The sequence below is a fragment of the Ischnura elegans genome, chromosome 5 (genome assembly GCF_921293095.1).
Source record: "Ischnura elegans chromosome 5, ioIscEleg1.1, whole genome shotgun sequence".
Classification (NCBI taxonomy): Eukaryota; Metazoa; Arthropoda; class Insecta; order Odonata; family Coenagrionidae; genus Ischnura; species Ischnura elegans.
The window spans coordinates 64,098,405-64,110,578 of NC_060250.1; the positions used below are offsets into that span (position 1 = coordinate 64,098,405).

At 38.9% G+C, this 12,174-nt stretch overlaps 1 protein-coding gene across 2 annotated transcripts in view; it reads left to right on the plus strand.

The window, feature by feature from the left end:
- LOC124158979 (diuretic hormone receptor-like) overlaps positions 1 to 12,174 on the plus strand; it is a 532,792-nt gene that overhangs the window by 410,454 nt on the left and 110,164 nt on the right. For both annotated transcript variants that reach the window (XM_046534429.1, XM_046534430.1), the window contains exon 8: positions 11,459 to 11,526. In XM_046534429.1, the coding sequence (XP_046390385.1) occupies positions 11,459 to 11,526 (68 nt within the window). The remainder of the gene's footprint in view (positions 1 to 11,458; positions 11,527 to 12,174) is intronic.

Below are 12,174 nucleotides of genomic sequence, written 5' to 3' on the forward strand. Positions count from 1 at the left end.
CCAATAATTCCACGCTCAACCTTATTCTCCCGCATGCCAACCTCATTCCTCCTCAAAATCTTCCCCAAACCTTGAAAGTACCATTTCTCTCTCCCTCTCAAGCCTTTCCCCCCATCTCTCCGATTCTCGCGGATCGAATGAAAAAACTGAGACCGCTCACACCACTTTCCCTCACAGTCGACGAGGATATCTTACTCAATGCCGCTAAAAAAACGTCAGCTGCCGGGTTTTGATTCCTCGGGCGCATGACGGAGATGGAAGCGAGAGACGGAGTTCAATTGCCGCGCACAATGCGTGCGGGGGAGATGTTGGTCCATCAGAAGAGCGCCGATTCAACGATCTGTCAAGTCCACGCGGTCAATTTATCCTTTTCCGAAAAGACAGAAGGCGGAAAAATGATATGTTTGAAATCTTTCACCGTAAATAAGACAAATATAAATGGTAAATAAAGCCAAAAAATAATCATAAATGGCCCAAAAACAAATAATAAATAAACACACCCAGAAATAAACGCAGCGTTACTCATACCTCGATATCCAAGGTACTTTATTGGGTATTAAATTGTTTCTGACTCGTCACTATGCTAACTCGGGGCTGTAACTACGACCAGTTTGTTCTACATTTTCGCGTTAAAATTGATTATATCCTCTCACGTAATCACTTTAACAACCAATTTTCTAACCGACAAATCTGATCAATCTGTTGTACCAGTTACGGTAGATTGGTAGATAAGGTATGTTATACAGCGTTAGTAGGATTTTGCGTGAGACATCGTCCGGTCTTCCCTCCCAAATTGGACTTCCTTCTTTAATTAACAATAAGGCTAACTGAGCATCATTTTTATTCCAACCATAAATCATCCTAACCCTCCCCCGCTTACCTATCATTTTCCCCTCTAATATGGTTTTTAGTACGCCATTGCGGTTAGTACGCGATCCATCCAGAAACTTTGCCTCCTCCGTATCTCTGCAAAAAGTTTCCTATCCTCGCCCATCAATTTCAACACTCCATCGTCTTTTTCCTCTACGACAGAAGAGGGTAATTAAAACTCAAGTATAAGAAGGTGGTTTGTCCTTGACCCAAAACTGTATCAGACAAGGACACTTTCTTGTTAACTGAGGCCGAAATTTAATTAGGAGATGAAATAATTTTGTATTCATACTGAAATTATCAGGAATACATCCGAAAATATCTCCTTCAACACTTTTTAATATATCCAAACGTGACATAAAGAAAAAAAATACTAAAATGTGTTATACGACGTAGACAAAGGAAGAGAAAGTGCGCCAACATCTGACCACGAATGTTTGGAATTCTAATATTCCCTTATCTAGTGTCCCGTTCCACAGTCTCCCATCCTCGTAAAAATAGCAGGAAAGGAGGCACCATCTCCTCAGCATTCTTTTCCCGAGGTTAACTCAGCGTGATACCTCCGCTTGAAGGCCGCGACGCACCGAATACCAAGAGGAGCGAGGAAATTCTTTTTACAGCGGACGTCTGATATGCCCTCACTCACTACTACCGGCTGAGCATCATGCCAAGCTTATCAATACTGCGGGATATTTACTTATTTTGCCGAAAAGGGAGCATATAAATTTTTTTAACGGGATTGGCTAAGAGAAAGAAAAGAAAATAGGAGAAGTATGGGCGAAATCTTAGTTTTAACCGCAAAATTCAAGGGGAATCTCATCACCCAATCAACGCCCGTACAATGAGTTCCGTCATTACATTGCGCCCGCACAATCAGCGTTAGTACAATGCGTTCGTTTTTCCATGGTTCATATCTGGTTTGGAGTATTAGCATACCTGCTAAGAATAGTCGCGAGTTTCCTGAACCTGCTGTATCCGGTACTTTGCCTTGAGAGTAAGCCATGGAGATGGATGCGATCGTAGCAGCTCATGTGTAATGAAAACGTAAAGTATAATCCTCGCCAGTGTGATGAGCAGCGATTGATAGCAGCGATATTCCTCAAAGTGCCCTGTTATTGACGTACACGTGAACGAACGGAAAAAGGATTCTCTGATTGGCTGACCTCAAAAACATTCATCAACTTCCTTGAAATTTGACCCCACCCGTCCATTTGGATGCCAAAGGGAGTGACCAAAGGTCAATTTTGTAGAAAAATTCGTTTAACAGTTTGCAATTAAATTGCTTAGAGGGATTACATTGGTAAAGTGTCTCGAGTTTCGGCTTCCTACCCCGTGCTCAAGTTCCAGCGATGTCGGAGATTTATCAGAGCTTACCAAATTTCTGTTTTGCGGAGGGTGCTCCTACTACAGTATTGTGAGCAAAGGAAATGCATGTAAAATATAAGGGAAGCCCACAGTCAGACAAGGGGTTATTGATGGCTATTGTTGGCTAGTAACGGAGCTGTTGTTGTTGATGGGATTTTTTGGAGAGTCATAATTACGCTCGATAGTGAGTTGAAGGTTGTTTGTGATTGCGAATCTGTGTAAGCAATAAAACTTATTTTAAAAGTTTTAGTAAAGTGCTCCTAATCTCTCTAGCCAGCTAACAACCTGGCAAGATTCCCAAAATGTACCACTCCATAGAGTGACTCATCAATCTCCTTCGCGTTCGAACAAGTACAACACTCCGTCCGTCGAATGGGACGTTAAGCCATGGTCCTCCTTCACCTTGGCAGCTTTCTTTGAGACCACGTTGATGCCGACACCGGCTTTCTCTCCACATTTCCAGCCCACTGCAGCATGTATTTTTCAAATTCCCCAACGCGTCAATCACCTCTTCCAAATATCAAACCAAACTATTTTTGAAGAACGGTTAATACTTGAATTTCATACTACTAATAATTTAATACTAAATATGTGATTATAAAAATCAATTATTTTTGCACCGTTTTGACAAAAACACGCACATTTTTCGTCATTACTTCGGAGATTACATCCCAGTACAACGCGTGGACTCTTAAAGTTAATAATAATAATGTCTGTGATAATCACAGGTTCTCCAAATTACGATCGTTTTAATATAATTGGACAGCACATTTAAAAACACCCATGCCCAGCAGCTCGATTCTGTAAATGTGATATCTGTGCTTCGCGTGCTTCGAACCACATTGGAGTTCTCACGCCTCTCACCGTGAAAGACGTTCAAGCGATCCTGCAAGCCTGTGTCGTGAGATGTTTGACGGATTGCGAACGATCACTTCAGTTTCTTATGTTGGTAGCGGTGCGGATGCGAGGAACGAATCAGAATCTACGACACAAACTTACTTCAGCGGCCAACTGCAACTTCAGTTACCATAGAGAAACATATACAATGCCGTGGAATATTCACTCCCAAAGTAAATAATACTTCTTTACTCAATTTTGAGTGAGGTCTTTTCTTTTAAAAGTACCTATTAATGGTAAGTTACGGTTGCTTAATTACTTTATAGCTATTAACTGTATATTACCTCTTTTATATGTTGCCAAGTGCTGCGTACCAGAGCCAGTTATCACGTAGCAGGCTCGTAATTGCACAATTAGCACTAATTTTCTCATAATATGGAGCAAATGCTTACGCGGAATGAGAACAAGTGTTATTTTATTATTTAATAATAGTTCATTCTCGTTTGCGTTTGAGCTGTTCTCATCATTTCAGTACATAATTTTAAATGCGCTGTGGTGCATTTAAAATGGCGCATGGTGTCTGATTGTGCAAGCACATGCCACTATTCACGATTTATACTGGTGAAAATGTTTCTGGCGCAAATACGAGTTGATTATTAAAAGTTTCTGCTAGAGGACGAGATGTTTACATGTCTTAGTATTTCTATTATGTCAACAGAAAAAAGAATCATGCTGGTCGTGTTACTGAACGTCGGCAGCAATAATGCATGGAAGAGATGAAATGGATGATTAATGTTTACCTTAACGTACTAAATCATGCCCCGGCAAGCCACCTAAACGTCTACGAATTAATAGTGGTGTGAGCTCAGTGACAATATCCATCACCAATCCTCGAGATACGCGGGACAAACCACTTAAATCCTCTTCCCGCATCTCGAAGGGATAGTTGGTATCGCGTATCTGCCGCTGAAGTATGTGCTTCCATCTATTGCTTCCGTCGACATTGATGCTCATGCAACAGTAGCGGAGCTATGTAAAGAGCCTCCATTCTCCTTAATAAAAACAAATCGAAGGCTTGAACTTACGAAACAAATATTAAATAAATCTGTTAACATTCAATACCGTACAATACTTTTACCATTGGTTCTACTCCAAATTATTATGAACATTAATTAACTTAAACATTAATGAGCTTAAGTTGAGAGTGTTTGACTTCCACATTCTAGCAGATGCACAAATATAAGATAATTGTCAAACCCTCAGCGCAAAGTTTAACTTCTCACCAACTTCAATCGCAATAAAGGCCAATCATTTAAAATAGTACGTGGATGTAAATTTAACTTTACGCATTTCTTTTATTTGTTTTTAATACATATTATTTATGGGAAGTGACAATATAAAATAGCCACCATCGTAATTAATGAATAATGTGCTATTAGTTATCAATCACAGCGTAAATTCATAATGAAAAATTAGAGCGCATTGCCGCGACGAAGCTACCACGGGCCCTCTTGGGCGTGAATACTTTCACGGACGCGGCAGTGAGAGTGACGTCACTAAAAAGTTTCAGAATCGCTCCAGCGTGAAAGCCGTGAATACATTGACGAAATCCGCTTGTGACGGCCATATCACATTTACAGAATCGAGCTGCAGGTGGGACTCGAACCCACAACCATCGATTTCAAGGTGAGGACTAAAACCCGCTGCCACCAAGCCCGGCATAGTTATGATATTTTAATGATATTTTTAAATTAATAAAAGATCGTAACACTTTCGTACAAAATGTTTTACTGCGTACAACGCGTTTCGGCTGACAGAGCCATCATCTGGTGCAAGCCACACACTACATGGTGGCCAGTTAAGCGTTTCGGCTAACAGAGTCACCGTCTGGTATAAGATGATGGCTCTGTGAGCCAAAACGCGTTATATGCAGTAGAAAAAATTGTGGAAAGGTGCTACTATCTTTTAATAATTTAAATATGTCTAACTTCCACCAATTGAAGCCTGAATCTGTTGATATATTAATGAAACATATCACGGCAAAACATAGCATACTTATGCGTCATTCATCACACTTCTTTCCGCGATAACCGTTCAAGAGAATGCACTGCAGTCTCCTGAATTTATAACGATGTAAAACCACGCAAGTATTTTAGTAACTCCTCCCTCCTTCCACTGATTCTCGTTAAGGCGCGAGGGGAGCGTAAGGCAATGCGACCTACGAGTAACCAGCTCGTCATTAGGGATGTGACAAGTGGCAGTACCCAGCTCTTTCTTGAGAGAACGCAAGACAGGTAACGAGATATTTTTCTCGTTTCGCATCCAGATATTCGCATCGCCTGTGTTCCAGATTCTTCGCTGCTACATGACTCTCCCTTTCGCAAACCCCTTCGACCTCTTTCACTATTCCATCTTATCCCCTTTTTATCCAAACCCTTTCTCTTTCCGACCCCAATTCCTCGCGTAACACGACCCTTGCGAAGAAAATTGCTTTATCCCAACGCTCGCCTTGAATCAATACTGCGACGAATTGTTGGCCCGTTCGGGACAAGAGGCCATCGGAAGATTATTCACGCCGAGATGGTGTTTATGGCGAGAACAGTCTGATTAAAGGTTCTCCAGTACCATATACGCCATATTATAAGAGTCCTTATCGATATGGAGCCCATAAGGAAAAAGTGAGACGACCCATCTTTATAGATGCTTATACGCAGGAAAATTTAAGAAGACTGCGTTGGGCAAAGACTGCTACGGCAAGGTATTAACGAAGGTTTTCATGAAAAGTATTTAAAATAAACACCTTGGTTGGAAAAGCAACACTTATTAATTAAAACAAAATTTGGGAAAAGAAGGAAAATTTTCATGTTTAACGCGAATTTTTAACCTTGAAACACTAGTTGCTCTTTAGGCACCTTGAGGAAAACAGAAATTATGCGCTAATACCTGAAGTAGTAGTGTAGAAGTTTTAAAGCATTATAGCCAATACATTTTGAATTAAAATGGTTCAAACATGTAGCTACAATAAAATATTCCTAATTATGGTTTGTAGAGCACTATAACTAGCCTAAGACCAATATTGAAATGACGAAAATGTGTATATGCTAACGGCAAAACACTCATGATGATGCTAATCAGAAGATAAAGGTAATAATTAAATCTTACCTATTTAGGAAAGACGTGCTTCGTACCCAGAGTACAATCATTCAATAAAATTTTCCAAGATCACTGGTGATAACTACCTGCAAATCTACGAAGTTCATAGCGTTTAGGCCATTTCTTCAATATCTAATTCCAAGAATTCCTCCAAAACGATTCCTAATTTTCTTGCTAAAAAACTACCGAATGACAAAACGATTTTTCTAGAATTACACCCTGAATGACTAAAAAAGAATACGATTGTGATTTAATTCTGAGAAAATGATTAACTGGAAGGATGTCACAAAAAGCGTATTCATTAGGATTTTTTTAAATAAACAGCAATAAAATATTTCCTTTCATTTCACATTTTAAGGGTTAGCTTCCCGCACAACGCTTTTATTTCCGAAAGAAAAAGGCCTTTCTAACAGATCTGAGAAGTACCTATCTAACAGCCTTTTCTACAGTTACATTCAAAGTATACGCTATCACCCTTAAAACAGGATGAGGAGTAAAAATATGAAAAAATACGTATGATACGTCTGTAATTCTCAGCATTTTCTAACGATACCACGTTAATATAGCAAAGAATGGCTGCGTCATTTCATTCTATGCCTCTGAATGTCAATCATTCCTTAAATGATGTTAAAACAAAGAGACACATATAGTAATATTATAAATACGGCACAGCCAAGATTACTTAATGCTTGCAATATAAAATTTAATACTTCTTAAGAATAACGCCAGCATACGAGCGTACAAATTCTGTGTCATGGATATAATTACAAATATAAGGCTGTCTAAATCAAGTTCAAAGTGTACGAGATTTTGGAATCACTCAATAACACCCTTCCTCCGTACCCGGGTTTTGAATAATTAAAACGAAAATAACCGTTAAACGAATACATAAATTAAGAAATAATTAATAAAACCTCGTTTCTTCGAATTAATGCTCAAATTTCCTCAGCGAGGGTTCTAAATCAACATCAACATTTCATTACGCAGAGTCATTTCGTGGCTGTTGACGTTCGCTCTGCTTCCTTGAGTACCTCGTGAAGATAATTTGAAAGCAAAATAATTGGTTACGAACGTTGATTAAATATTTCCCCCTAATGACGGAAACACTTCAATTTTACAACAAATTTCACGCTTACTGACCTGGAGGACGAATGTAAACTGGATCCGAATTTGCTCCTGATGAGGATTCATCTACCACCTTAAGTGACTGAATGTTTATTTCAAGTAGAACTGTTTCCCTGCTTCACTTAATAATCCATTCTTAATTGCCACATGAATATAAAATTAAACAAGTCACGCTTCAATGCGCTACATCTTAGGCATTTTTTAATTTATCTAATACATATCCAGGTAAAACTTTAAAGTTAACAGTATATATTCCAACATAATGCCTACTTAGTAACCTATATTTTCTATCGAAAAGATTTAACGGTTTAAAGATAACTTATCACACCTACTTTATGCTTGGAGGTTCTAAATACTCCATTTAGCATAAAGCTTAAGGACTAAACTTAATATAAAGGAATAATTACAATAAATCTATTAGATTACAAATCGGTCATTCTTCGATCGACGTCACAAACTTGAACTCTGTCATCCAAGAAAAAATCAGGCAAATTCTGTTGTTTAAAAAAAGTCATTGCTGCGTCAAAATTTACTTGAATCTTACCACATGTATCTAGGCTTTAAATGAATTGTGCGCGATCAGCGAAAATACTTTTCCCAGGCATCGAAGTTTTCGAAAAATACCGGAACGCTTTATTTTTACACTTACATTTCAATTTTCAGATTTAATCTTTTAAATATATCGTAAAATCCATTCTCCTCTATACTAAAAGGTTATATAAGAAAGGAGTTGCTTCAAAAGATAATTTGATTGTTAATGAAAGGAAAGGCCCTTACCCGTTCTGGCACTACAGTGCCCTCTCACAATACATTTACTGAGAATTATAAAAAATCACGCACACTTCGTTGCAAAGAGAAATTCCACAGAGTAGAATTAATAATAGATACATGATCACTCGCAAGGCTTGTCCTCATCAAAGGTTTTATCTGACCTCTGTTCGAATTTCCATAAGAGCATTATAGCTTAGTAAGTGCAGATACCCCACATCTTAAAGACAGACTGACTTATTCACTTACTTGCTTGTCTCGCAGACAGCCATCGACTTCAGGATTTTCTCAAATTCTTCACCGGAAACTCATATATGGATTCTACGGAGTAATGCTAAGGAGATAGTATCTTGGATATTTTGATTCCCACAAAGCATGGTAATGCCACGGGATCCTAAAAACGTTGCCCAGGAAAAGCTTCAACTTTCGAATCAAGTTTACCGAACTTTCAGGGATGATGCATCACTTGCAATACGACTTAAATTTGATACAGGACGGGTCTGGACGCAAAGTTTTGGCGTTACTTTTAGCCGTGGCTCTCTCGGTACAAAAGATAGAATTAAATGCACTTAGGAAGGAAACTTTTGAGCTCATTCGCAATGTACAAAACAATTGAAAACTTAAATAACCCAAACGTCAAGTAAGAAAAAGACCAACAGAAATTCAAAAACTGATGCCCCAAAGATGAATAGTGCACAGTACAGCATGAGAAAATAGGCGACCCCTATTACGTAGGAACTCAACTTATTATCCTGAAAATTGTTGAGCCATTTCTGGAGCTGTTCTGGTAGTATTTCATTCCTTTCTGGGCGACATAGCCGCAAGGGAAATCATCAACAATGCTAACAGCGAAGGTTGCACGCTATCGTATAAAAGCCTCAAAGAAGGGACGTAACCCCCAGGATTTTGGGGACTGTAGAAAGAAAATCGAGGCATGGAGGTGTGATTTGAAAATTTTCCCCTGGGAGAATGAGCTTGCTTCGCCTCAAAGGAAAAACTATGGGCATAATCAGCTCGCCTAATCAGACTCTATGAATCAAAATGAAATTATTTCGCATGGAAGCGCGGAAAAGCATACTAATTATGCAGTAAATTAGGTAGACAGACGCTTGCTTTGACGTTGGACGGGCGCCACGTTGCCTCGTGGATAAAATTTCACGAAAGAGGGAATTCCAATCGAATTTTACAGAATATGAATCTGCAAACTAGTCAATGAAGAAAAGACCTTTACGTTGATAAAATGCTACACAAATTCGATTCCAAAATTTTATAATGAATTACGTACATATAAAACGTCACAACAGACATTCAGGTATTTCAACGCAAACCATTTATTTACCGACGGCTACGCACCGCAGCGCCTACTTAAAAACGAACTCATGGCCAAATTTTTAAATACCAACAAGATTAGGGTCTTTGTTCCAAACATCACGCCACTTTCATCATAGTGAAAATATCAAGAATCACATAGGTGACATCGACAAAAACATTATTTTATTTTTGTTCAGTAAAAACTTGTAATAACCACTAATAGTATAATAAATACTGTGTCAAGCATAATTAGAATAAACTTTAAATCATCCTATGATGGAAGTTTTAAGATTCCTAAATTATTGCGATCTCGATAAATTTTTTTCCAGGACAACCTTCTTCGAAATCAACTTATTCCGCGCAGGACACATTCACGCCGAATGCCTAATGTTTAAAGGGCAACAGTGACTTTAATTAATTATGCATATATCGAAGAAGTAGCGAATATTAATTATCTTTAGGAATCATATGCCGTATAAATGGAATAAATTGCAAATCGGTCACCGACGATTAAAAAATAATATTTGTGATAACTGTGGGAGCAGTAATAGTAGAGGCAGTAGGTACGTCACATCGCGCCGTAAACCAACGGATTCTCTAAACGTTTAGCACACCGAGCAGAATATTAACTTCAAATTACTTCTGACACTGAACGCAAATATTACTTAACTTATCCCGATTGATAATATCCTACCAGACCGAACACCCTTTTCAAAGTTGTATTACATGTGATTGCTTGTAGGTTTCCCTATCCTTCGGGGACTTCAAGTGTTTTCAAATTGTAAGTTTTAGCTCCTCTATATTGACACAGTTTCAATGAGTGATAATGAACGGCATCTGATTGGTGTTTATGTAACTATTAGTGCTTCCACAGCGGCACATCAATTCACTACATGCAATACTGTGATGGTATCGTTATATTAAAATTAGTTCGTTAAAAATTCATAGTAAAACAATTGATCTTCTAAGCATCTCCTAAATTTCCTGCGAATAAGATGTGTTGTCAAATAGGACTACTGACAAAGATACCGAACTTTAGCTCCCAAAGCGTTCTATTCATATTAGATGGTAAAGAAGGTGGCAAAAAAGACATCAAGTGTCATATAGTCCAAGCTTAGACGCGATTTGTGACAAAAAGATCGCCTCTGTTTTCAGAGCATTAGAATGGAACCAAAGATGCAGCAAGTAAAAACAATCGAAGCATTGGCATGGGCCATGCCACTCAGTGGATAAGAAACTTGGACCATTGAATCACTGATTAGATAAGAATGGAATCCTCCGAGATCTAGTGCTGACGACTGTTGCTGAAGACAAAATGGACGGATAGAAAGAGGAACAAGATGTGCGGTAAAATAGGACAAGAAAGGACCGTCATGCGCCAGAGAAGGACCCGATGGATGGCTATGACATAAGACGTATAGCAATTACGTGATTAATACACTGAACGGAATATTTTTTAATTTATTTTCGTACTTCCTCTGAAACAGTACATAGAGGCCTTTACAACGCAGGAATTAAAAACGCATGGCACAAACATGCATGCCCTGGATAGTAACCACCTTCCCAGGCGGGATTTGAACCCGCGACCTACGTTTTGGCAGCCAAGGATTTTACCCCATGGCCACCGAGGCCGGCAATTTTCAGGGAAATTCCTGTGAAAGAGGCCTAGAGATAGTATTTGGTACCGATAGAGAATGGCACAAAGAAGATTAACGTCTGGAAACAAGGAAATAGTTTATAATTGATAGAAATAGAGATCTGCAGTACAGCAATCTTAGGATTGCATTTCATTGAATGAACATACTGTTTGGTTATTTATGGACAAGATCATTGATTAATACCAAGGCAGTGAGACGAGTAAATGAATACCGACCGGTGACCAAGGAGTCCCCCGTACCCGGACTCTACGTTGCCTGTGGGGAGCCCGGGCCCAGGCCCCCCTATCCCATCCCCAAAGCATATTCCTAATTACACCACTAGTTTGGGCCTCAATTAATCTCAACTAATATTCTCTCTTCTCTATTTCCAGGTGTACCGATGGTCGTGGTGGCAACATGGGTGATGGCCAAATCTTTCGCTCCCGTTCCCGATTCTCAGGTGAGTTCAATGTTCCCTTGGTAGCGGAAGCACAAAGATCGGAGGGAAGCTTAAAATATTGGCTTTTCAAAGACCCACCTCCTCTGCTATTACATCCCCGCCTCTTAGAGCACCGGCTCATCCTTTGAGACGTCGTTATCAAAGCTAAAGATACAAGACGAGGATAACGGACACAGAGAGGAAAAGGGTTCCGCCCAATTTGGAGAAATGAAGCGGGACTAACGACTCACCTCCTTAATATTACTTTTCAAAGAAAATTATTCATACTCATACCGTCCTAATACCTAAAGACGTGCAATAGAATATTGTTCCTAAATATGTGTTGTAGAATATGACGAAACCCTTCTGGATCCGTTAAGGAACCAGATCCATTTCGGGAAATCCATTGTCACGCATTTGGCATACAAGGGAATTAAAACGATTGAAGACAATAAATTTACCATAGGGATTAAGAAGGATGTTGATAAGACTAACGATTTTTTTAGCATGCGTATCAGTAATGAAATTCGTAGAAATGATATGAAACTCCCGATGCTGATAAAAAATCAGAAATTTCGATCATTTAAGCTCGCTCATTTTTAAGAGGTACTTCATTGCTCGATATTTTCAAACCTATCCTTTGATTTGTAAATAAATACATATTTAAAA